Raw genomic sequence first — 26,476 nt, 5'->3', positions numbered from 1 at the left:
TATTTAATAGATGGGTATTCGACCGAAACGTTGCTTACGTATAGTATTTTCTATTTTTGCAGAAGTAACCATTATCCCTACGTATGACACCGACGTGCTTGGCTACTGGGTGACCGAAAATGAAGAAGCTCTCGAGAAGTATAAGATCGACCTCTCGCCATCCGCCTCTCGCTGCACCATCAACCTTCAGGACCACGAGACTTCGTGCGCGGCCTATAGACTTGAGTTCTAGGTTTCGGGTCTATTTGTATCCTTCTCATCGAAGAAGTGAGCCTCTCCCCAGGAGTCGACGGTTACGAACCGAGTGAACCAAAGAAAAGTGTAATTGTTGTAGGAAAATAAGGCTGTGATAATGAAAGAAAAGCTCGTAATCGATGACTCCCGAGGCCACTACTCCGCATGAGATAGTTTGCAAATAGATGCTGAATTTTTGTGATATATGAATGCAATTAACAGACTGCTAATGAGTTTGATAAAATCTTAGTTTATAATGATATAACAAAAAATCGAAGTGCTGGTGTCAAATTGTGTTGTGCAAACCACGGCCGATTCGTAACTCCCAAACTGACAGTGTCCTAACCACATCCAATTATAAAATAACCAATTCTCGACCTAAGAACAGAGACGTCCATTTTTTTCTAAAATACAACTGTTTTCTAGTAGCTTGCCATTTAAAATATATTTCTGATGATATTTTAAAATTTGGTCTTATACAAAACTGTAGTGCTTTTATACATGATATTTAGCGTAACCGGTCCATTTTGTTTAGCCAATCACCGCTTTGCGATCAAAATTTTTGAGGAATGGAAAAGAAAAATTATTTTGCTATTGCCATTTGTGATTTACAAATTGTACAAAATATCTTAGCGGCAATTCTTTTATTTAACGTAGTCGCTTAAAAGGGACGTGATAAACACAAAATGTCATGGTAACTGACGTTAATATAAAACCTGATGGTACTTTTATAAAGGTTTAAATAAAGTTATATTTAACAAAATGTTGTCTTAAAAAGGCATTCTTAAATATAAAGTCATGCGTGGGGCCGGCGCGTCGTGCGCGCGCCGCTGTCTATTCATATTTGTTAGATGAGACTTATTATTACGACTCTAGAACGACAAAGATGACTTCTTGTCCGTACCGCGTAAGTAAATCAGTTAGTTGTAAGGAGTGACGTTTTCCACTTTGTTTTCGACTCGAGCTTATTTCCCTGCGATTTATTATAGTAAAGTTACGATCGATTGCAGACTCAGATATTAAATAATCCAGCATTGAGGTCAATTTGCATCACGCTAAAGATTTGTCTTGTCGGCTGTTTTGAATGAGTTGCGCGTACACTCGGCTATCGCAACGCGGGCAGCTGTCGGCCCCGCGTGCGGCACAGACTCGGCGGCGGTGGGAGACTCCTGCACCTCCCGCCGCGGCCGCCTCTCCGAGCTGGGGTCGATCGCAACTGTATGCCACTGAAGACATCTGTGTTATTCTAGACCAACAGGAGCCTAAAACGGTAGAGAGCTTATCCATTATAAATAATAAATGTTTTAGTAGAAAACTATTATTAAAGAATTCATTATATTTACCTCTGTTTAAGTTGATATTTGCTTGTTGCGTCGAAGGGTAGTAATATAACATAGTTATAAATACGTGTTATATAAAGGTTACTCATTTCCAAAAGATATTGATATAAAATGAGATTGTTGAATCTCTATTTTATTATTTTGGCATAATTATATATTTTCGGTCTGTTGTATTTCTGTTTGAAATTTCTAGTCGAGGCGACCCAAATACTTATAAAATCATTATAGTCTTTTAAAAATTTGTTCCTATTCAGATGAATTGTTTTTTTAGCAATTTACTATTGTTTGTCAACGATACAACCCTCATGTAATTATAGATAAAGTACTCCATTAGATAACCGATTTGTTTCAAAATGTTATGTTCGGGTGTGAGCGAATGTGATATGATCCATGATGAATCAGCATCTAGTGTGTAAGCAGACATGCAGGCTTTGAACCGCGACGGGCGGGCGCGGCGAGCGCGTCGAGCCACTCCAAACTATAACAACTATATGTAACCTGCTTGCTTGCCCGCGTCTCCACTGTTGCGTTGTCCTTATTTGCCAAATATCCAATAAAAATGTTTGAGTCAATTAATTTTAAGTCATCCATAGTTATAAGTGGATTAATGTCACACAATAATCGCTTACTTGGCCAACATTTCTTAATATAGAAAAAAATATAGCGAGATCAATTCGTATTCCGAACGCACCAGCACAATGTAATAACATAAAAAGTATACTTTAAAAATCGAATACATGAAGAAGAATAATTCTTTTTAATTTTTTATGTATCTCAACGAATGAGTTTTTATTTTATAGTTTAAAATAAATACTTATATAATATAGTATGTGTTACTGTGTGGATTGATGTGAGCACAATATTGTTTCATTATGGTTTATGCTTTAGGTAGTTTGGATGGGACGAAACAGGGAAGTGCGGAATACCTTGTGGGAGTGGTCCGAGCCAATGTCACACGTTGTCACCACTTTTGGCTTCAGCAGTCAATTGTAGCCGTAGCATACATGCTAAATGGGAACCCTAATATTGTTTTAAAGTAACGTGGAGCGAAAAGTAGTAAAGAGTTTTAAAGAGCCTTTAAAGTAATATTGCGGTGTTCTCGGTGTTTGTGACCAACGTGCGCATTGGAGACGACGACAATTGCTTCGGAAAGATAACGAATGATTTAAATAGGCTTTGTTCTTTTCGGCCGGCGTCCACTGTCTAGCTGGCGGTAAAGCCTGAACCCTAAAGTTTACTATTGTATTTTATAGCTAGAATTCTAATTAATGCATATTATTAGGAATATTAAAATGTTATTAAAATTAAGAATTGTATCAGCTTAGTGAACATCAATAGCTCTGAGAAATAAACCATTATTGAAATTATTAAATGTTGTATTCTTCCAACTGTGGGTAACATGTATTATTTACTGTATTTTCATAGTGTTTATGTCTGTCAAGTGTTGGCACACAGCCATGCGGCTTACCTAAGTAAGCTTGTATATATACCTCAACTTAGCATCATAAAAAAATACTAATTATTTGCCAACAAACCTGCTTTACCTCAATCCCATCTATGGACTATTTATAAGAACACTATTGACGCTAAACGCCAATTAAACAAAGTTCACGACCAGGTACACCGTATGACTGTTTGTCATCAATTCGTAGAATAAAAGAATCGAAATTGTCTGCTGACGGTTAAACATAAGAAGGAAAAGATGGATTTATTGTAGGTAGGTAGAAGATCAATGCGATGATTAAAGCTAAATTAAGATAGAGTCTGCTAAACAAAGTCACAAAATATTTTCAATTTAATACCTCACCATGGATATACAAAAAAGGCCAGGTTAAAATACCATCAAAAAAGTGTTTAGCAGACTTTATTTAAAAGAAAAATGAGTCTTAATGCTTATGTGGTGCTAGAAGCCGATGTGTATTGAAATACGAAGCACCCTGATAAATGATGAAGATGGAAATTGGAAATAAGTTTATAACAAACATAATACAAATAATAATAAAATTAATTGTCACTTACACTCAATCTGATTCTAATAGTGAGATTACATAACACCTATGTTTACTAAAGTAATAAAATTTAAACGAATTTGAACTCTGATACACCTACTTATAAGATTCTGATTGCATTGTATGCAAATGTGTTAAATCTTTCATATTACTCGTCTCACTAATACAGTGTGGTGAACTACCCTCTGCCAACAAATAAACAATACCGATCCAATAATGCTACGAACTGAGACGCACTTATTATGAGACAAGCTAAAATAACCCTTATTTGTAAATGGTAAGATTGATATTTAAAGTGAGACGCACCTGTTACTTCCCACCTGAAAGTCGAAAATAGCACAAGCTAAAATCAACCTTATGAGTGGGTGCGAGTAAGTTTATATTCGTGTAAACTCCAAAACAAATTGAATTCCACCATCATCATTTACTAAGGTCGTTAGTAACACGCTAAATGGTAAGTAAGACTGATCGGTGATTTGTTTGACAGCTATTCAAGGCTTAAAATCAGTTGCAAGGTAACTCCTGTATACGCTTGTTGTAAAGGACTTGCTGATATCAAGTTCTGTCTTCAAATGATATTTCGGCGCATACTATAACATTGACCTCTCCTTAGTCTACAATGAGATCTTAAATAACTGTTGCAATTGTGGAAGGGAGATGATGCTACATCCTGTGTATTGCTGTCTCTTTCCCACAATCAAAACACTCTAAAACTTCATAGTATATTGAAGTTTTAAGTATATTATGCGTCGAAATACAATAGCTTGCGTTAAACATCTGTTGATTGATAATAAAATTATTGATTCGATATTTAATAATTTGAATAATGTAACGCCCTCAAGGGTAATAGGTGCATATTTATGATCGTATGTAATATAAAATACTCATTAAATTTCATAGTATCAGTCACGTCGCTATAATCCATTCAGCGTGTTTGGTGGTCATGTATGATTCATTATGAGTAATAAAAAAAATGTTTGAAAATATTGTTGTTTCATTTTTTTATCCCGTCCCAAAGAAAATTCAACCTTATGGACTTGTTACAGAGTATTTTTCAGCGTAAAAGTTAAAATGAGGAGTAAAAGAAAAAACAGTTGTGAAATTTTAAAACATTTAATAACAGCTCTTTTTATTTTTAAATGCATTAAACAATGAACAGTCGTATACAATACTTTTTGGTTACCTAATTCTAAAAAGACCAACCAAAGCGATTCTAAATTTCAACACAACACAGATAGAAAATAACGCATATCTAAATATATGTTTAATCATGGAATTAATTACATGAAAAATACAATGATCTGATTCAACTTGAACAACAAAAAAAACTTGCATATTTCACGCCGTTTAAAAAAATACACACTCTTATGTGCATGGCCACACACAAGCATTATTTATAAATAATAATAATAAAATATCCATTTGATTTAAATACTTACTGCTCGACAAACAAGTGCATTGGTATTAAAGCTAATATTAAAAAAATAATTATTAATCTGGAAAGTCTCTCTACCACGGCTTTTTTAAATATTGTAACTCATAATGGAATGACTCAAACTTACTTAAAAATTTCCATTGAAAAATAAACAATGTCGCTATTTATAATCCAACCATATTTTACCAAAAAGTCCCCATCTCCTAGTTTCAAGAAGGCTAATCAATCGTAAGTAAGGTAATGTCTGATGCACAGTGCTTGTATGGATAAGCGAGTGGTACAGGTCACGCCAAACCTACAACGCGACGCGTCGTGAGTTCTATCTCCGCGTATGACAAGCTTTTGTGTGATCCACGAATGCTTGTTCTGAGTCTGGATGTCTTTGTACATTGAAATGAAACTACTTTTACGGATTTCTACGCGGTTTAATTTTAGATTTTAGTTCCCGACGTTTCGAAACCTTTGCAGGTATCATGGTCACGGGCAGACTGAGATGGCGTTCGTCTTGACAGAAGATGTTGCTCGTTCTACCTTCATATTTTAATTAATTATTTGTGGTCCGACCTACGCAGTATGAGCTCACTGTGTCTTGATGTCTTGCAGCGCTGCTCTTGGGTTTGGCCTTGAGTTTATTTATTATTGGATCCCAAGTAGGTGATATCTTCCAGCCATCTTCTCTATTGAAATTAGGGTGTTTTTTAATCTCAATAGCCTCGCGAAACATCCTAGGTAGGAATTTGGATTCTTTAGCGAGGATCTGTGGTTGGTCAAATCTAATATAATGGCTGGAACCTTCAGCATGTTCGGCGACTGCAGACTTCGTTGAGCGGCGGTGTTTGACGTCAGCTATGTGTTCTTTAACGCGGGTCCCTATGCTTCGTTTGGTTTGTGTATACTCCTGCATCTTGTAGAGGTATGTGACACTTGACAGATGGTAAGGACTGGCTAATCTTCTTGGGCGGCTTGAAGTATGTTTTAATTGAAGCTCGCTTCAGGATGTAACCAATCTTGTCAGTGACTCCTCTGACATATGGAAAAAAATCTAAAATTAAACCGCGATAAAATCCGTAAAAGTAGTTTCATTTCAATGTCTAACATTCGCGTAAACCTAAGAAGTCTTTGTACATGTTAAAATGTTTGTGAAACCCACTCGACGCAAGATTTAAACTTTAGTTAATACTTGTGTCGTAAATTTTTATTTAAATAAAGCAGTTGTAGTCCATCGTGGAAGCGAGAGGACCCATGACACTGGGCGTAGCTGCGTTTTGCTTCGACAACAGCGACACTCATACTTCAAGGTTTCATAACCAATAAGAGCACTTTATAAGAGATTTGACGGACCATTAACTAATTCTATTTTGATTAGCGTTCGAGAAACTAGTTTTTCAAAGCACATTTATAACCGTCCTTTGGTACAACTGAATATAGACGCTAAAAAAACACACTTAAGCTCTATTTTTCTTTAAACAAAATATACATTTAATAAACAAAAATACTAAAAATAGATACAGGGCTACACAACTTTGGAATGTTAAAAGTAATTACAATTATTATTAATTATTATTTACGTACCTAATTACGTATCAACATTAGCTTATGAGCGGCTTGACTATAATAATTGTGTTCTGGAAAACAGCGTTTGACAGATGTAGATATTTTAAAAGACTATTTTTTCAAAATGGTTTCTAAACTGAAAAAAAAAACAGCTCTATTAAAAAAAGCAAGAATGTTCAATAAAAGTGTCCTTTTTGTAAAATTTACGAATATTGATGACAAGTGTCAAATTTGAATGGAAGTCCAAACTTTTTGGTAAAATATTTCTTGCAGAACGCAATGATTACAGTTAGCTTAAGTCTAATACAACATAAAATAAAAGTATTGAACCTTTTATACAAGCAATATAAATAATATAGCAATTATAATGCCATTATTTAATTGGCCCCCTATTTTTTTAACAAATCCTATTGATTATTAAATGATGTAACGGTTTACTCACGCGTATTTATCGGGGTAGCCCGACTAGTTTCGGACCCAACCGTCTGCTCATGATTAAGGACTCCGGTTGGGTCCGAAACTAGTCGGGCTACCCCGATAAATACGCGTGAGTAAACCGTTACATCATTTAATAATGAATCATTCTCACGACAGTTACTATCAAAATCCTATTGATGGTAACTTATTTCATTTTTTTAAATGGCAATCAAAATATTACTTTTTACACTAAGACTTCTTTGGAATGATTTATCCTTAGTCTAAAATAGCACTTATAACTATTTCGAGGCTACTTCGAACTATAAAATCAAAAATAACTATTTCATTATTTAAATCTAGAGATAGTAAAATATATTTAATATTATGAAACCAGACCCCTTGATAAAAAAAATGGGTATGATTATTTCATTATTAAAAAAAAATACTTTATAACCTATTACTTTTCACTATGGATATGCAAATATTCTGGTTATTTAACTATTATAAATAAACTAAATCTCTTGGCGTTGTTTACTTCGAATGATTCGTTACAATCTAAAAATATACTAAGCTATACCTATATGTAAAAAGCCAGCTTACAATTTAGTTGAATTTAGGTACATATGCTAAAGTATCACTTAAAATAATCAAGCATTGCATTTATAGATTATTAGGACTAGAACAGAAAAAAGGGAAGACTATTAAATAGCTAGAAAAAACATCTATTGAGACCTATCCTTATTATACCTTCCTACGCCTATTCCTTTGCTTTTTAGACACTTCTCCTTTCATTAATAAAAATACATCGTTCAAAATGTGGACGCAATTTTTAATTCGAACTCAAAACTCTATCAACTCTATATAACTCTCATTCAACTTTTTGACTATTTTATTAACATATTTTTGCTTTGTGAATATTGTATCGAATTTTAACTTTAAGCTATTCTTATACATCTATCTGTGACCAATGCAGTATAGTTATCGACGACATAAAACAGATCGATGACTTACAAAAGTTTATTAATATGCACAGATACAAACGAACTGATTTCAAGCAGTTCAAACATGTCCTTTAGTTTCTGAATATTGAGAACAGTAAAATATACTAAACATTTGCATCATTTTCTGCCTTTAAAGAGCAAGAAAAATACCTTTGTAGACACATTAAAAGCAATCACTGTCCCCATTTTCAATCTTTGAAGAAAAAACTTTGCTTAATCCTCCAATTTCAGAAATGGTCCAGCTTCAATATTACTTGCAAAAGTTTTGCCGATACCTTGCCTATTTAAACCTCAAGTCGTCTGGCTTCCTAACGAAGTATGCGACTCTGTCGATAGGAACTTTGTACTCGTGCATCCATCTGTTGCCTTTGCGGAGAGATCCGTCGATACCGTCCTGCCACAAGCCGGCCGGCAGGTACACTGGAAACAGAATACATTGATTTCACATACCTTTTGATGTAAGATAAATAGTTCAGCCAATGGTAATTGAACAATGCAACAAAATTCCATTACTCGTTTGATTTCGCAAAAACGAGGATACTTTGTCCAAGAATAAATAACGTATTCAGTAGATAGTAAACTATTAAATGACCCAACCGAAGTCCTTAATCTTGAGCTGAGCGCAGCGGGACCGCCTCGTCGGATACTTTCGATAAATACGCGTGAGTAAACTGTTGCATCTTTTAATAATGAATGATCCTCACGAACATATTTATTTACATATTTGTCTAACTTACCATCTCTCGTAGTCTGCCCTCTTTCTAATATAGGTGCGACGACGATCTCATTGCCGATGGCAAACTCGTCCTGTACAGGCATCGGAGCGATGTCGGTGCCGCTCACCAGCCACAGAGGACGGATCAGAGGCAGGCCTTCTTCTAGAGCTTCCCGTTTGTATTTCAATAGTAGTGGAGTGACCTGACAATGAGAAAAGGATTCATTTAATATTAGTGCGACGTTGAACTTCCAATTTATAATTGATAGTAGAAAATGTAATAACTAGTAATAACTTACCATTTTTTGTCTCAACGAGGTCAAATTCTTCGCTAACTCCAACACCCTCTCATCATTGTACTTGCTCGGCAGGTGAGTAAACTTCATAACTGGTAGGAACGTCGCCATCTGCAACCATCTCATGTACAACTCTCTCTCTGGCAACTCTATACCATTCTCTTGAGTGGCGTTTGTTGTTTCTACCAAGCCTTTGGAAGATGGCAAGAACTGCTCACTGCCTGGCCAATAGATATCCCCACCAACTGCTCCTGGCATGATGAATGGAAATCCATTTACTCCGTATGTCAACATAGTAGGAATGACTAGTCTCAAAGCTTGCCATGTCGACTCAAAAGGTGGTAAAGACACGAAAATAGGAGGACGAGGCAACGACACTGCTGACGACACTCCAATTATATTCAAAGTCTTCTCAAAAGTCTTAGTAAATATCTTTTTGTACTGGTCAGGGTTAGTCAACAGTTTTTCGCAGCGGAAGTAATGAGGCATATCGTAAGCAGTTCCCAAGTCCAAGAAGAATGAGTCGATATGGTACTCGTCGATCACCGCCTGCAGCTTCTCCAAGAACCATGGAACTGACTCGTTATTTGTTATGTCTAGGACCCCAGCACTCGCTAAAGACTTGAATCGAGTTAAAGCTGGTATCCGTCGATCACTATTTCTCTCACTAATCAGCAGTCTTCTTTGAACGCATTCTGCGAAGTTTTTACTTTCTGTACTTATAAAAGGTTGGATGGTAAATGCTACTTTGAATCCTCTTCTATGTAGCTTATCTACTGTTGTATTTAAAGTATCAAAACGACTTGTATCTACGGACAGATCACCTATTTCATTCTGCCAATGCTCATTGATTAATACATGTCCTTGTTTCAAAAATCCTAAATTAATCACATCTTCAGTATATTTGGAGATGGTCTCCGCTTGCAATTCTTGTTTGAACCTTGGTGCTATTTGCCAAACTGGTTCTGATATAAGAGATTCTAATGTTTGCATATCAGCTGGCTTCAAGCCATCCCATAATGGGGCTCGTCTGTGGCTGTGTATTGATGAATGCAGTGACGTCATGTCTTCCGAGGTGCAGATATTGTACTTCATTTCAGGGAACTCAGTCAGTTTGTTAGGGTAAGCAAATTCATGGTACATTGATTTGAGGCAGATTTGTTTCCCTCCTTTATTGACTGAGATATGTAGAGGGGTGTCGTCGTCTATAATAATCGCAGCGCCTTTAGAGTTGATGAAGTACCGCGTGAGTACGTTGCCCCACTGAGATTTCTGCATGTCACCAGTTACGAAGGGAGTGTAGTCCAACGACCCGCTGTCTAGCGGCCAAGTGAGGTTTAATGACTGGCCTCCTCCGTACCAGTGGACTTTTGTCTCGCCCCAGTCGAAACAGTCGTTTGGATACACATCTGAAATACAAGAATATATATATAGAATATAAGAACTACAAGTGCCGTACAGCGATTTCAAATTAATTGCTTGTAATCTCAAATGGTTATATCATCATCATCATCATCATCATGACCCTATATTCGTCTACTGGTTGACGTAGGCCTCTCGAAAATGGTTAAATATATTATTTTATGTGCCAGAAATAATCATACACATGCAAATACCACAAAAATGAGAAGCCATTTCAACGCAGTCAATACGTGGGTCAGCAGCAATGTCTACCCATACAATAAGAGACGAGATTACATAATACACTGGGGTAGCATCAGATCCTTATAAAGGCAGCAATTCTACTTTACTTCGAGAAACTTACCAGGTCTCAAAGCCTTCCAGTGCACGGAGTAGCAGGTGGTGTTGTCGAGGCCGGGGTCGTGCGGCAGCGACTTGAGGTAGAAGCGCAGCGTGTGGAGCCACTCCAGGCACTCCGCGCCGGCGCGCCGGTGCTGCGCCAGGCACGGGTACGCGTTCACTTTGCCTTGGATGTTGGCCGCTGGGAACGTAGTTATTGATGTATAAGTAAATGTAACATACAATATTTGACAAAAATGCGGTCTGTGGCCTTAGCTTAAAATTTCCGATTTCTGTGATGACTTTTAGTATATTTTTTTATTATAAAATATTGATGAAGGATTCAAGGATGGATAATGATTTCGTTATATACTTAAGCTCCACTTTGAATATATTTTGTTCTTTCCGGTTTTAGTACAAATAAGAGTAAAAATCTTTATCAAGTCTATTTAAGAACAACTTCTTACCTAAGTTCGCCCTTAAGATCTCAACATCATCTTTATTATAAATCCTGATGAGTCTTTTCGGTTCGTTGAACTGCACGTTGTCGAAGTAGGCCTTGGTGAGAGCCTGCTGGTGGTACAAGACATACGCGAACCCCACGAAGAACACGATGGCTAGAAACATTAGCCCCACGAACGCACGCAGCTTGTAGTCCGTCGGCTTCTTGCGAATTTTCTGAGGAATGCTCTGGAAGTAATTGTACAAAATGTTTAAGGTTTTTTTAAGGTATTTACAAAATATGGCAATAACTTTGCAAGAGATAACTATCCCTTCGTGTGAACTGGTGTAATTGTCATATGCTACGAACGTCCGGTCGAAGAGAGAATGAAAATGAATGTCAAGAAGGCTACGAAAGTCTTTATCTCTCTATTCTTGAAATAACATAGCTAAAAGTACCTATATCCATTGTTTTTTTTTTAAGTAACAACAGCAACAAACCTGTAGTTTCTCCCTGAGCAGACTGGCGAGTGAGTTGACGGAGGTGACGGAGTTGCTGGGCGAGTAGTCATCGTCGTCCATGCTGAACTCCGAGCGACCGAACCGGCGCGGCGCCGTCGACTTGCGCCGCGGTGACCGCAGCGGAGACCTGGGAATATAGAAACAATTAGACATCATTAATGTTAAGATTGAACAGAAAAATCACGACTGGTTTTGGCCAAGGCAGGTCGCAAAATACCAGCTGTCCACGAGGGATATTAGTACTACGCGTAATCCATAGACAAGTGTGCAAATAATCATACACTGCACTTTCTATTCCCTAACTCCCTTAGCCCGATGGAAAGGCAAACCGATACCAACGGAGAGACATCAGGACCCCAATTCTACTATTTACAATGGCTGATTACTTAATTAATGGAAAAGGAGTTAAATTAACACTATTTCTATTATTCTACGCATTTTTCAAAAAAAATACATGGATATTCAGTAGGGGCGGAACACTCACGATCAATCAATACAATGAATTCTCCAAATATTGTGGTGACAAAATGCTTAAGAGAATAGGAATAGTTTCGAATTTAACCCAATTGCCATTCATTCATGGCCTCATGGGCCATTGTTAGCAGAATCGGAGCCCAGGTTCAGCACCATGCAACATGCAGTCTCACTGTTTACGTTTTTAAGTAGAAGTCTTGAATATTATCTTCTAGGAATTGAAATCAACTTACTACCGACTACAATACTACACAACAGTCATTATAACCCAAACAATTCTACGACTTGTTATCAAAATACTTTCTTGTTTACAATAACAATAACACAGTTATAACGGAACGAAATGATTGATAATGACATTGTATTGAAGATATCGACCTAATTATAGTTTAAATGGCTGTCAGGTAGATAGATAGTTAATTCTGTATCCCATTTGAACTGATAGCTGAAATAATTCAGTCATTCATTTATTAAACAGATTTTTTGATAGAATTTCATTGAACCTTTTTTGAGGATATAACGAAAAATTTATTTATTTTAATGAATAAAAAAAAGATCTATTTTTCTTTCTTTTATTACAAATAATTGTAGATTTAACCATCCTTTGATTGTTGATGGAAGGTCCTACTTATTTTTTCTTATTATAATACAAGCAGAGTACGCTTTAGTGCCAAAACTTCATATACCCCACCAATGCTAACAAATATTTAACTAATGTCTGCACGTCTTGCCCTAGCCCATATCAATATGTGTAAAAGATAACGGTTGGAATACCGTTTCAAACAAAAATGGCGTTTAGAAGAGCCACAGCACGCTCGGTAATGAGGAAGCTAATTTACACACGGCTGTATCATTTGACGGTAGAGTTCTCGGCATTAGAGGATATCTTGAACCGCTAATGTGAACCAAGTGATAAGGACAATGGGAAATGTTATTAAGTATCTTTAAGCCGTGCAAGAGTAAATTAAAAAAATAACAGTTAGTTCGACACAAGCATAAATTTCAATAGTGATCAATTTGACATGGTAGTTGATTCTGCAGAAAATCTGAAAATTGAAAACGTAGAGCACGAATCTGTATGCAAATAAAAAGTGAATGTATAAATCGGCTTAATAATCATACTTTTCCAGAAAAAAAACATGTCTTACGTCTCTTACGGTATTCAAAAATGTCCTCTTCAGTTTAATCGTACTAAAATCGAACAAGATTCAACCATATTAATTTCTGGCTTAAGGAATAAACAAGAATGTCCAAGGTGAGCTCCAGTTTATCGCTAAAATACTTAGTCGTAGGCATCCATTACTGTTAAAATGCGTAAAGTGACTTCATCCTACTTGAATTTGAAATCTAGGTAGTTTAGGTGTTACGTATGTATACTGTGTGTATTTTACTAAACAGTCAGGATTTTATCACCACGCAAGAATTTTGCGTAAGCAAACCTGTGGCTTAGGCAGCTAAAGGGGCTCGGGGTGTTATGATTTGGCGAGAATCCGAGATATACAGCTTCCAAACCCTGGGCATGGGTTCAAATCATGAGCTTTCCAATCCGGAAAACAACGAAAACATTGCGAAAACAAGATAGCGCAACACACCGTTAAGTGGCGTCTCGCTTCCACATCTAAAGTAGTTATTTCAAGAGGTGATCGTTGATCTCCTGTATTTCCTACTTGCGATCTCCGGCTGGCAGAAGCTGGATACGAGCAGCCGAAGATATACAGATCTCGATGGGCAGCAATGTTGGAGGCCTATATCCAGCAGTGGACGAATATGGCGTGATGATGATTATGAGCTACAGCCCTCAATAATAATATGATAACTCATCTATAGAGCTACAAGAGAGCATCTCAAGAGCTATGTTTCCGCTGTAGAAAACGAAACAAACTTGCATATAAGTATTAATAACATGATTATATAATGCTACAGTAATATATGTTTGTAAATAAAGAACTGTTTCCTTATAAAGTTGATTGTTTTAAGAATGGGTTCGAAAGGCGACGTCCGTGGGAAAGAGTTCAGTCTTACAAAAACATCAGCTCAGGTTTGGAACGTAAATGTGTCTGAGGGACAGCAATGTAGAAAGAAGAATGGATGAAAACCTTTATGATTTTGAGAAATCTAGTAAGTAAATACATAGATTTATAAATTATGGAAAAAAGGTCACCCACATTTAAATTTCAAAGTCTCTAAAATTAAAATCTAAAAATTTGAGAAAAGGTAAATTAAAATAAGATGAAAAAGAGGCTTAGGGTACAGGGCTGACCAGAAGAAGATAATGTGACAATCTTGTCAGATAATCAGCGTATACAGTCAAAGTATGCAAAAGGTGAAGAGGTTTAAACGAGAAACTGAGAAGTCTTTACCCAGAGATATTGCATAGGCAACATAGTCTAAAAAAGACCCTATAAACATAGACCATAGCACAACTTCTGAAACCATAAATTACAACACTGTCATAAAGAATACAATGATAAGGAAATAAATTCATGATTAATGGGAACCGTTCTTTTGATCTTGAATATATTTCCACGCAATCATCATAACGTCTCTATTTGTTTTCCTATCATTAAAACGTTTTTATCTCAGTTTTATGACAGAACGATTTATTTCAGAAATGTGGGTCACGGTAACAATTAGACAGCTGTTCTTATTTTAAGAAACTTATATTTTCTAAACGTAAATGCGATATTTGTTTAAAACTGGGAGTACGAAACTGTCTCATAGCTAAAAAGAACCTATTTTCCGAGTAATTTTAAAGATACTGTGACTTTGGACTGCCCGGATAGCCGAGTGGTTGAGGTCACCACTCTATCCACATAATCCACTGAGCGCGACGTGTCGCGGGATCGATTCCCGCGAAGGACAAGTATTTGTGTGATCCACGAATGCTTGCCCCAAGTGTAGGTGTCTTTCTGCATGAGACTTGAATTTTTAATAAAAAAAAAGTATTTTTTGCAGCCGAAAAACTATAAACTTTTTTAAATACCGTGATCAAGACTGAAAGGGTATTCGCATGTTTCTTTAACCTTCAGAGTCAAATCTATTACAAATTAATATAACGCACAACGTCATCTACATAATTATATAATTCATTATTAATGTCTCTAGAAATCCGCGTCTAAGCCGTAATATAATATAAACATCTTTATCTTCTAATGCGAGTACCTCAGGGTTAATTTCAATCTAATGCTGCAATATGATCACATGATATAAACGACAAGGTTTTGTTTTACGTTGATGTCATCAGAAATATGCCATGTGATATTTTCATTTGAAAACCTACTTTGTTCGCGTACTCTGGTTATTTTACATGCAAGCTTTGGTACTCTTTCAATCTTTGAAATCATTTTTCTTCATGGCGAAAAAAAAGGAAATTGGTTATGAGATTATCTATGAAACATGCTCTTCACATGCAAAAAAGTATTTTTTAAGATCCTTAACTGCCGGAGTTTTTGTGTTTGTCACACAATGAATAGTCTTGACTTTTAAGAACACTAGCTGTTGCCCGCGACTTCGTTCCCGTGGGTAGAAGTTATAAGTTATGATTTATACCTGCCCTGTTTTTTCACATTTTCCATTGTACTTATCTTCGCTCCTATTAGCCGCAGCGTGATGGTTTATAGCCTAAAGCCTTCCTCGATGAATGGTCTATTCAACACAAAAATAATTTTTCAGTTTGTTCAAACAAACAAACAAACTCTTCAGCTTTATATATTAGTAAGTATAGATTAAAATCCCAATTTTCTACATATCTTAGAACCTAAAACAGTTATGGTTCTGAAAACATAAGCTTCGTCTTCTTTTCCTTGTAAGATATAGAAAAATCTTTGTAAAAATTGTCTTGTTTGTCAATCAATCTATTTTAACAAATCGGTTCTGGGCGACCATTTTTTCAACATTTTTTATTGAACTCCCATGAAAGAATAGTTTAAATACCAACAGTCCTGGAAGCGGAGCCAAGGGTTATAACTAGTTAATTCAAATCTAAATATTTGTAATCACTTTGTATAAATAACAGCAGTTTGCTACGTCCATAGGAATCTGAAGCCGACTGCAATACGTTTGATAACGCGGGTCAAAGAGCAAGTATTGTTACCAATACGTCTTTATTTCTGGTTATCGTGAGACAATATGTCTACACAATTGCAAAACGTATATCAAATTGTATTGAATTACAAATCAAATAATTAAAATACGATTTACAATATGCACAAGACAAAGTTCCACCACAGGAAAATAGTGGTATAGTAATCATACTAAAATTATTTGCAGATAGTTCTGTCTGCAGATTTTAGAATAAAATAAATACCCATTTAAAAAATAAACAGTTGAAAAGTTTGAAGATTGCAGGAACATCATATTTCCCACATTATATCATCATATTTGGAGGGATGATCAGCACAAGATGACTAGCAGGAGCTGGATACGAGCAGCCGAAGATAGATCTAGATAGCGTGCATTTGGGTAGGCCTATGTCCAGCAGTGGACGAATATGGGCTGATGATGATGATGATATTTCCCACAGCAAATTAATCAATAATGGCGTAACTAAAACAAAGCAATATGAAATGTTGGAATCACGAAACAATCCGTTTTCCTTTTGTATTGTTCTCCAACTACTCGCCTACTCATTTGTTTTAGATTACTCTTTTATCAGACATCAGTTCCGTGGAAGTATTTTAGTTTACCTTTCATTCAAGATAAGAAAAAGATGTAAAAAATCACGACAAATATTTAACTTAGCATCTGTCCTACATAACACAGACGAACATATGTACGTATTTATTAAAAACAAAGCCTCTTGCAATCTCCCAAACTTTACTTAAGATTCAAATAATTCAAGAGCAAGGTAATTGTATGCCTTTCTAATTCCAATACCACTTTTGTTTAAAATGCTGCACTTCTTATAATTTCTCGACAAAAGAAACGATTTTACCAGTACACAACATGGTCTCTCTTTTTTCCGTTGCCATGTCAATCAAGACAAGTTCATCCTATGCAGAGTCTGATAACCCAGACAAGCGAATACAAGTCTTTGTTCTGACAGTATTTATGTAACAATCACGCTTGCATTTCTAAGAGGAAGGCAGAGGTGTTCGCCCACTTTGGGTAGATTTCAGCGTTTCAATAGTCGTTCGTCTGCAGCCCATCCGGGCATAAATGTCGTGGAAATTACGATAAATAACGAAGAAGTTTTTACTTTTAAACCGACTCCAAAAAAGATGCGGTTCGCATTTCTTCAGGTTTTTTTTTTAACCTAAGAACTACGGACCGGATAAACCGATTATGTTGATTCTTTTCTGCTATCATTTGGTCCCGTAAATTAGGCTCATTTCATCAAGTTTGGTTTGGTTGTTTTAATAATCGGTTGTATTGTATATCATTATTCTTAAAAAATATTGTTGTAGATCTTGTCAATTCAAAACTCAAAAACACTGAATGGATCCAGACGAAACTTGGCACACAGATAGTTTATAAACTGGATTAACACTATGTTAACTTAAGTTCCCGTCGGACCATTTTCCGTTTGTAGAGCGGGCGGGTCCGCGGTCAACACATAGTTTACGAATAAATTAATTCCACATTACACCTGCAATTTCCAAAAATGTGAGGGGAATACCGATGCACCATTTTTTTACCAACGGGAGAAACAAATTCTTTCCACAAATGTTCCGATACAAAGTAACGATAAACGAGTTAATGTTATGACGCATTTCATTAATAAAACGTTTCTACTAATTAATGGTTTTTATGGTAATAATAATAAAAATAACAGCTCCATAAAACATGGAACTTGTTATATGTACCTAGGTGTTTTGTTACCTTTTAAATGAAGTTTTGTATTCGATCGGAATAAGTATTTTGAAAAGGGTGAAATGAGAACCCTATTACTAATGGCTGTAGTCAAAAGGCTATATCTCATAAACCATAGCTACACAGTTGATATTTCCATAAATGATCAGTTTAAAATCTAATGGAAAAGTAGGTTTATTATTAGTTCACTAATATTCACCAGTAATTGAATATTCAAATCCATTTCTACTCAAGTTAGGCTACGAGGTTGTATTATTTGAACGCCAAAAAATCAAAAGTAAAACTGAATATGTTTTTTTATGCTACGTTTTAATTTATCCTCGTTAAAATTAAAATCTAGACTAAACTTATCTATCCACTTAAGTTTTATAATTATTTAATCTAAATGTTTGTCAGACTCAACGCAAATATCGCGATTGTTCGGCACTCACATAAAGAAAAATCTAGAAATCCATTAACCAGTATACAGCTTTCTCTACAAAACAAAAACATTTTAATATCATGAGAAAGTAACTGTCTGTCTTATCATCATGCAAAACAATATAGGTATATACATTGAAGTGTTCTGTTGCATTTCTCTTGACCCCTATTTTTTTTTTTTTGGAATACAAGATTCTGGATCAATCAAAGAGTCTAAAGAGACTACCAATAAAAGGAGGTTGTAAATTATTTTTTTCTTTTTTTCTCATCATTTTTTTTGTATAGTTTACTTAGTTATCTAGACAGCCCAACGCAAGTGCTTTAATTGTAAAATTGTCTTTATCTGGATACAAATTAATGACCGAAACATTTTACATTTATGTAAAAAAATGAGAATTAATTAATAATAAGAATTTGATGATTTTATTTTTGTAAAAATATATATATCAATTCATATTACCTTTGATATTAAAATAAATCCGAAGCTTTTTTTCTTGAGAAAAAAAAACACTTTTCTTTTATAAACCACTATTAAATAACACACAAATATTAACACTTTTTAATAAATCACTAATATCCAAAGATCGCGGTTCGAGTTGCGCAGGAGTCGCGCGCGGTCGCACAAGATATACTGAGGGAGTTGCGCGCGCGCATCAAACGTGCGCGAAACTGTAGTGAAGAGTTTCATGTTTGGGGAAATATGAGGTGGATAAACTTGAATTTACTCTTCAATATATTGTAGTTAAAAATCTTTAAATATAATGAAAGTAATCTGATGATCAAATTAAGAGGGTGATTCTCCGGGAAAAAGTAAAACAAGTTAAAAACGTCATTATCCTCACCACACTTTTGATACTGCAGATTGATGTATTCTTTATTATTTTTATCCAAGTTCGTAAAGTACTCAGGCTATTAAAAGATGACTTAATTTTTTTTTTAAATATAGTACTACAGTTACTTAGACCAGTTGGTGAGGATAATGACGACGTTAACTTGTGTTATTTTTTTCTGGAGAATCACCCAAGAATTCTTTTTCTGCTCTACAATTTATTAAGATACATACAGTATTTTTTTCATCTTTTTAGAAGAAAGTTATTACAGGTTTTTGATTCAATCATAGTAATGGTAATCAAACAGTTTTGACAACGGAAAAGGTTTGTGTAATAGAACATTGATAAGGCTGTAATTATTATGTAGAGTGCAGATAGTCTTTTAAATATCAGTTCATGTTTATTGCTATTAATCTCAGTTCAAATTGAATTATTTCTGGATATGACATACGACACGAAAAAAGTATTGTAATAATCATTCTAAAAAACTTAAATTCTCCCAGTTGTTAGAGCCGTATAAAATTGATTTCCATCTCTTGATAAGCTGAACATTCGATAGCCATATTAATACCAGTCGTAAATCAATTTACCGCCATGTTAGCCAATTTCAAACAATCGTACATCGTTTACAAACCTTGTGGAAAACAAAAACAACATTTGCTATTAAGTTGAATATGATGATTAGCTATTATTTATGAATTCGTAGTATATGAATGATTACTGATAAAACCGTTTTTCTTTCAATTTAACCAGCCGTTGACCGCGACCGCTACAAATCAAAAATGATCCCATGTGAACATAAAATCTGGATAAAAATCGATCTGTTTTATGCTATATGTTAATCCTGTTTATAAACTATCTGTATAACAAGTTTTGTCGAAATCCATTCAGTGGTTTTTGCGTGAGGGAGGAACAAAAATCCATACATACAAACATTCGCGTTTATAATATTAGTAGGATTCAAATCTATCAATCGTAATTTAGAACCACTTAATCAATTTGTTTAAAAATCATCGTATTTACTAAAACTTAATATAATGTGGACGCTTTAGAATGACCGATTAATATCGTTAAAGATGTCCCAAATATGTTAATTGCCATTGCGGAAGGAAATACTTTATGCAGTCGAAGATTTAGGGCAAATTAAATTACTGACTCATGTCGAAAATAAATTGAGGGATGTGCAAAGATGAAAGATTACACAAGCATTTAAAAAGGAGTGAGTAAAAGAGAAGTAGCCTAAAACAGAAGGAAAATCCAGGGTTAGTACGAAAGAAAATTTTAGAACTTTTATTTGGGTTAACTTTTTTTTTAATTTCTAGGCACAATTTATCTGTAGTTTTCTAGATTCAGCAGACCTTGCCTTTTACTAGAACGTACTATCAATGGAAACGTAAATAAAATATTTAAATAAACTACTTAAAATGTATATAAACAAGTTACATAACGATTTATGTTAATTAATTAGTGTAAATAACATTCTGGTATAATTTAATTATATACTTTAAACCACTCTTTATTCTTTTAGACTGGCAATTCTTCCAATGAGACCGGTTAGTTTGATTAAAAAAAATATTTTAAGCTATAGTGATCTCGTTTCAATCATTATTATATTACAATAATAATATTCCAGAACTTTGTCACAACGCCATCTAGCCTTAAACTAAACAAAGCTTGTGTTATGGGTACTAGACAAATAAAAATATCCTCATATATTTCCAAATACATACATAATATAAGTAATATATACCCAGATCATAAACTAATGATCGTGCTGATCACACAAACATTTGTCCTGGCTGAGAATCGAACCCACAACCCCCGGTAGTCAGGATGACTAACCACGAGTCAAAAGTCCAGTCAATTAATAAAACTAGTGCTGCGATTTCAATTTAACCATATTTATTACCTTAGCGGAGTCGACTGGTTGTTTATTATACTAAGCCATGGCAACGTTAAAAAAACAAATGATTGTATTTTTTAGTAATTTTCGTGAAGCGACTCGACAGTTATTTACACCGCGTCAGCTCATGATTAATCAAAAGGAAATTCGGAAGTACTTATATACAGCTTGCACACAAGCCAGCGATTTCTACAATTTCTAATCCAATGACTATATCAACTCGAAGAATCCAGAACACCGATTAGGGCTGCAAAAGGCATGATCAGATACAAATATGGTGCGACAAGTTATCTTCAACAGCTACCCAGTTCTCACAAGAGCGAATGTAACCCTGAGTCTGATGTAAATATTTAATACTAAAACAGTGAAATTAGACCGAAACGTGGTATGTATCTAAGAAGTATTTTGAAATTTCGTAAGTAGGAAATGATTGCTAGCTGACTAAAGTTAATAAAAATATCTTCCTTCTTGTTTAGTCGGATAATTAAATTATCTATAAAACAATTGCATTATTTATTTGATAACTATAGTAAATGATTAAATGATGTAACGGTTTACTCACGCGTATTTATCGGGGTAGCCCGACTAGTTTCGGACCCAACCGGAGTCCTTAATGATGAGCAGACGCGGCGGGATCGCGAGTCGAACTGGTCGATAAATACGCGTGAGTAAACCGTTACATCATTTAATAATGAATCAGTCTCACGATAGTTATTATAAAAATATAGTAAATTAAATGGAGAATTGAGAAATGTGATTCTTTGTGAAACAGATTGTTGTTTCAAGTCTGGATCTTTTTGAAGACTGATTTTGTTTGAGTCGGGTGAACCTCGTGGACCACAATACTGACTGTAGGTACTATACTTCTATTAGTTTCAAGTATTGTGAAACAATTACGAACAGCTACTGAATTAGTTAGCTCAAAAATTAAAAGATGAAAAGAAACAAGTAAAATATAAACATAAAATGACCCACCTTTCATTAAACTCATTTAAAGGATACACTATCATTACAAAACCACTTCAAAATCAACTCTCTTTAAGTTCACTTTCACTTAATATAAAGAATTAATATTGACAACTAACTTATAGGGCTAGAGTAAGGACTGAACTGATCTTGTTTGAATAACAGTGGCTGTTTCATATAATCTTAATTAATTAACCTACTCACATTGGAATGATGACCAGAGATTCCTTTATCAGTAATTGATTTAATTATTGATAACACTCCGCTTACATGATTTGTCTGGTAAAGAATTAACAATGAAGATATTCTTGCAACCCTTTTAAATATTTACGCGTGAACTTTTTGTTATCTTTGCATCAGCCTTTGATTGGCTGGTAGAGAATGCCTCAGGCTTTAAGTACGACCATTGTACAAGTAGCATGTTAAGAAAGTGAAAATAAATAAATAAATTACTTCAGTAAAATGTATGGTAGAGGCTAAGATGATCACCCGATGGAATATGACTAGAAGCTTTGTGAAGCAGGATCTAAACAGAATTCGGCAAAAGGTGTTGTAGAGAAAGAGTTTGAAGGATTTTTCTCTATGTTTTAAAGTTAAATTATTATAGTTGTGAAAGCCTGACAACAGGATAGTCAATTTTTAGGGTTCCGTACGTCTGAATACAAAAACGGAACCCTTATAGGATCACTCGTGTGTCTGTTCGTCCGTCGCTTACAGTCAATTATCTCCGAATCTATTTGACCGATTAAGTTGAAATTTGGTGCACATATCAATTTCTGTGACGCAAACACAGAGGTGTGACGTGAGCAGATGAAATCTGTATATGGGGGGTCATTTTGGGGGGGAAGGGGAAAATTAAAAAAAAACCTATAAGAAGTCCATGATATTAAAATAACATGGTAAATCACTCAATATTGTGCGTACCAACTTACATTTGGAGGTGGAATGTGTGGGAGAACATATTTTTTAACTCCAAAAAAATGATAGGTGACATCGTACGGAACCCTCTTCACGCGAGTTCAACTCGCACTTGTCCCCTTTTTTTATTTCTATTCTTTTTTTTGCCTATTTTAGTGAACCCTCAGCGTTGCAAGTCTAACACCACCAGTTTTTCTTTTCGTAATTTTAATTACGATTTTTCAAGTACAATTCAACTGTGCCTTGTATAAATACTATTATGTACTTATCCAATGTTAAGATGTTGAGTTGTATCAAAGTTGAAAGTTTATCATGCCCTTTGGGACTATTGATAATTATGAATCGTTATTGTTCATCAGATCTTACAATGTAACCGCATATTGTAAGATCTGAATAAGCTAGTCGGCTCAACCAAGTATTAACAGTAAAATTTAAGTATAATGTTTAGTATAAATATATTCTCTGATGTCCAAAAATCCAAGTTTTTAATTCATAATCACCGAGATGAAAGCTTTACCACAGAGAACTTCTGATCATAAAACAAAATAATTATGTTTTACTTCCAGAATAAAGCAATTTAAAACTCTTTAATAAATATTCCATTGACGTATTAAATCTCGAATAGTCCCTATACTAAAACTGACAAAATCTATCTCCAACGCACCTACTATTCTTACCATTATAAAAGCAAGACAAAGCTATACAAAATCCACGCCATCTCCCTTTAACAATATCCACAGCCCTCCAAGTCCTCCTAGTACAGTCCACCAGACATTATATCTCATAATCCAATTGCAGTGATGAGTGTCGCCGTGTCGGGAGGCGAGTGGTAACGTTTCGCAATGCATCGGTCATCGCACGAACATCCTTATTAACTCCTGATTTGATGCAGCCCTCCCTGAGGACCTAGATTTGAAGTGGACTCATTTGTTGAGAGGAAACGACGGTTCATAATCTTTTGTATGATCCTTAGATTTGATGGATGAATTGTTTGTTTGTGATGCTTGGAGTATAGGTTGGGTGACTTTGTTCTAACGTTGGTTATGTGTTGAGTGTCGAAAAGTTGTGTATGCGTATCAAGAGTAGAGAGAAATTGTGGGAGAAAGCATTGATCACGGATTTTATGATATTTTTTTAACGACGAGGACGAACTGCCATAAAAAAATCCAGCTGAACCAAACTCGATGACTTTATAGAAGAGAATAACATAGAGTCAAATGGAATTATATGTTAAAAAAAATAATAAAAAATCGGTTTACCTAGTTCGAAGTTCTGTAGTAACAAACATACAAAAGAAAATATCGACGAATAAAAAAACCTCGTTACATTTTTAAGTTGGCCAAATAAGTATCTTTGCCCCGTACTTCGCTTGCATGTATATCTATAGATAATGTAGCAAAATACCTTTTTAGGTCTTGCGCTATTCCCATGCCAAAAACTTAATTTCTCAATGCGCGGTATTATGTATTTTGCAATTTTCATGCTATATCACTTCACAGACAACAGATACCATCTTATAACCTATTTCATTAGACTTAATATCGTATAATACTTAAAGTTATATTAAACTTCTACGGTAAATTCTACTTAGAACTTGTCATACATACTTGACTCTCTCATCATCAGACAACACCTCGGTGTGATCGTCAGCCGTGTTGTCTCCATCGCTGAACCCTGAAGCCGAGCTCTGGTGGTGCTCGGGGATCTGGAAGATTGGAAATAAGACGATATTGATCTGGTGTTATGAAACAGACCGGTGTTGTATGGCGTTGTTGTAGAGGAATTTGGTATCATTATATTACAGAATTTTGGGAGTATGTTGAGTGGGTAGTAAAAATGTCATATAGTGCGAAGAGAAAGAACAGGGTCCACAACTCTTAAAATTTTAATAACTAAAACAAAGAGCCGCAAAATATAGACACGTGTGAAAGGAAAAGAGCAAACACACACATTATTTGTTTCTCCGTTTTCACTTTTTGTCCAGTGGTGTTAAAACACTTCACTGAGTATTATATTACTTATATTTTACGTATATTTATTACAGTAATATTAGTATTGATCTGGTAGTTTACGGGGTCCGTGGTTCAATACTTAAATAAAACCTTCACACACTTGACTTGTAATTAGTGTAATTACATTCAAAGGATAATAAATTAAATTACCAAACCTCAAAAGTGCATAAACAAACTTTTAGAAATAATTATAAAAAAAATAAGATTCCTTTCTTAATACTTTCCGCAACCAAACCACAACAAATTCCATGAAGGTCAAAGTCAAAACAATGACCTTGAACAATTCTCAAGATCTTGGGCAGCTGAACCACAAAGTGTTCCAAAAAGGTCAGATTCCAAGCAATATCCTTCGAAAGCCCCTCGTTAACCAACCTCTGTGAGTGGTATACAGTCAAACTCCACCTTCCTGGACCCTCGCATGGTCCCGAGCACTGCACTACCTGACTGCTGCACTGGTGCAGTGTGCCGGCTTCAAATAACTCAATTAAAACTAATTAACTGAGATTAATCACTGAGGTGTCTGAGAGGCGTCTGATTTAGGGATGCCACTTGGTATTAAGACCTTTTAATATAATAAGCGCTAGGTCTGGTCAATTTATTAGATAGTTGTTAAATAAAAGTTTTGTGTGTTATGCTTTACACAACTAATGGCTTTGTTTTTATCACTGTTTGTCGCAGATTACCAAAGTTCTCTACTCTGTTAAAATAATTGGTTCGCGATGTAGAGTTAATTACCAGCAGTTGATTACTTTAGACCATAAAACAGTGCAAAAAATAATTTTGCGTTTAGGTACTTCTGAAAGACCTTACTTAAAACTGGGACAACCCTGTAATTAAAGAGAAGTGCAGAAACAATACCTACGCGATGCAACAATTAATTAATGTGGGTGTTAAATAGTTTAGGACTATTTTTAGAATCTAATGCACACCTGACACCCGACGTTAATATTAAACTAAGCCGAATCAAAGTAAAACTAACATAACATTGCGTAACTTTATTTACAAAATTATAACTATATTTATATATTTTATTAATCAATATTTTGAATATTATCAAACAAACAATAGGTGAAAGAATTAAACCGTTAAACACACTTATTTATTATAGCGACATCTACCGAAAAGGGTCAGTACTAGATACACTCCAAAGTCGCTGCATGATACATTAATTCATAGTACACAACACTACTAAGAGATGGCGCTGCAAAGACCTCATAAAAGTTAAACAGTTTGAAAGAGCCTATTTATGTTAAACACGTTTTAATAGCCTTATATAGAGAATTTAAACATTGTTATTCTCTTACTATTACAACTAGTCTACCTGAAGAAGGTCGACCATCTCATTTGCAGACTTAATTTACTTCAGCAAAACGTGCGTGAAATGCGTGAGCTACTAATTACAATACATCACTATGTATTAGTGTTACAATAATTATTG

At 35.0% G+C, this 26,476-nt stretch overlaps 2 protein-coding genes across 4 annotated transcripts in view; one reads left to right on the top strand and one right to left on the bottom strand.

The window, feature by feature from the left end:
- LOC113493773 (microtubule-associated protein futsch-like) overlaps nucleotides 1–4,567 on the top strand; it is a 160,780-nt gene extending 156,213 nt beyond the window's left edge. Inside the window, exon 12 of the mRNA XM_026871788.1 lies at nucleotides 63–4,567. Coding sequence (XP_026727589.1) covers nucleotides 63–232 — 170 coding nt within the window. The 3' untranslated portion in view covers nucleotides 233–4,567. The remainder of the gene's footprint in view (nucleotides 1–62) is intronic.
- Nucleotides 4,568–7,387: 2,820 nt separating this feature from the next.
- LOC113493772 (myogenesis-regulating glycosidase) overlaps nucleotides 7,388–26,476 on the bottom strand; it is a 40,595-nt gene continuing 21,506 nt past the window's right edge. For all 3 annotated transcript variants that reach the window (XM_026871784.1, XM_026871786.1, XM_026871787.1), the window contains 7 exons: nucleotides 24,634–24,731; nucleotides 11,684–11,831; nucleotides 11,209–11,431; nucleotides 10,767–10,943; nucleotides 9,005–10,410; nucleotides 8,728–8,908; nucleotides 7,388–8,410 (listed from right to left, as the gene is read on the bottom strand). In XM_026871784.1, coding sequence (XP_026727585.1) covers nucleotides 8,271–8,410; nucleotides 8,728–8,908; nucleotides 9,005–10,410; nucleotides 10,767–10,943; nucleotides 11,209–11,431; nucleotides 11,684–11,831; nucleotides 24,634–24,731 — 2,373 coding nt within the window. In that variant the 3' untranslated portion in view covers nucleotides 7,388–8,270. The remainder of the gene's footprint in view (nucleotides 8,411–8,727; nucleotides 8,909–9,004; nucleotides 10,411–10,766; nucleotides 10,944–11,208; nucleotides 11,432–11,683; nucleotides 11,832–24,633; nucleotides 24,732–26,476) is intronic.

This window comes from Trichoplusia ni, chromosome 5 (assembly GCF_003590095.1).
Source record: "Trichoplusia ni isolate ovarian cell line Hi5 chromosome 5, tn1, whole genome shotgun sequence".
In the NCBI taxonomy this organism is placed as follows: domain Eukaryota; kingdom Metazoa; phylum Arthropoda; class Insecta; order Lepidoptera; family Noctuidae; genus Trichoplusia; species Trichoplusia ni.
Note: the sequence above shows the minus strand (reverse complement) of the source record. Positions and strands in the feature narration are given on the sequence as shown.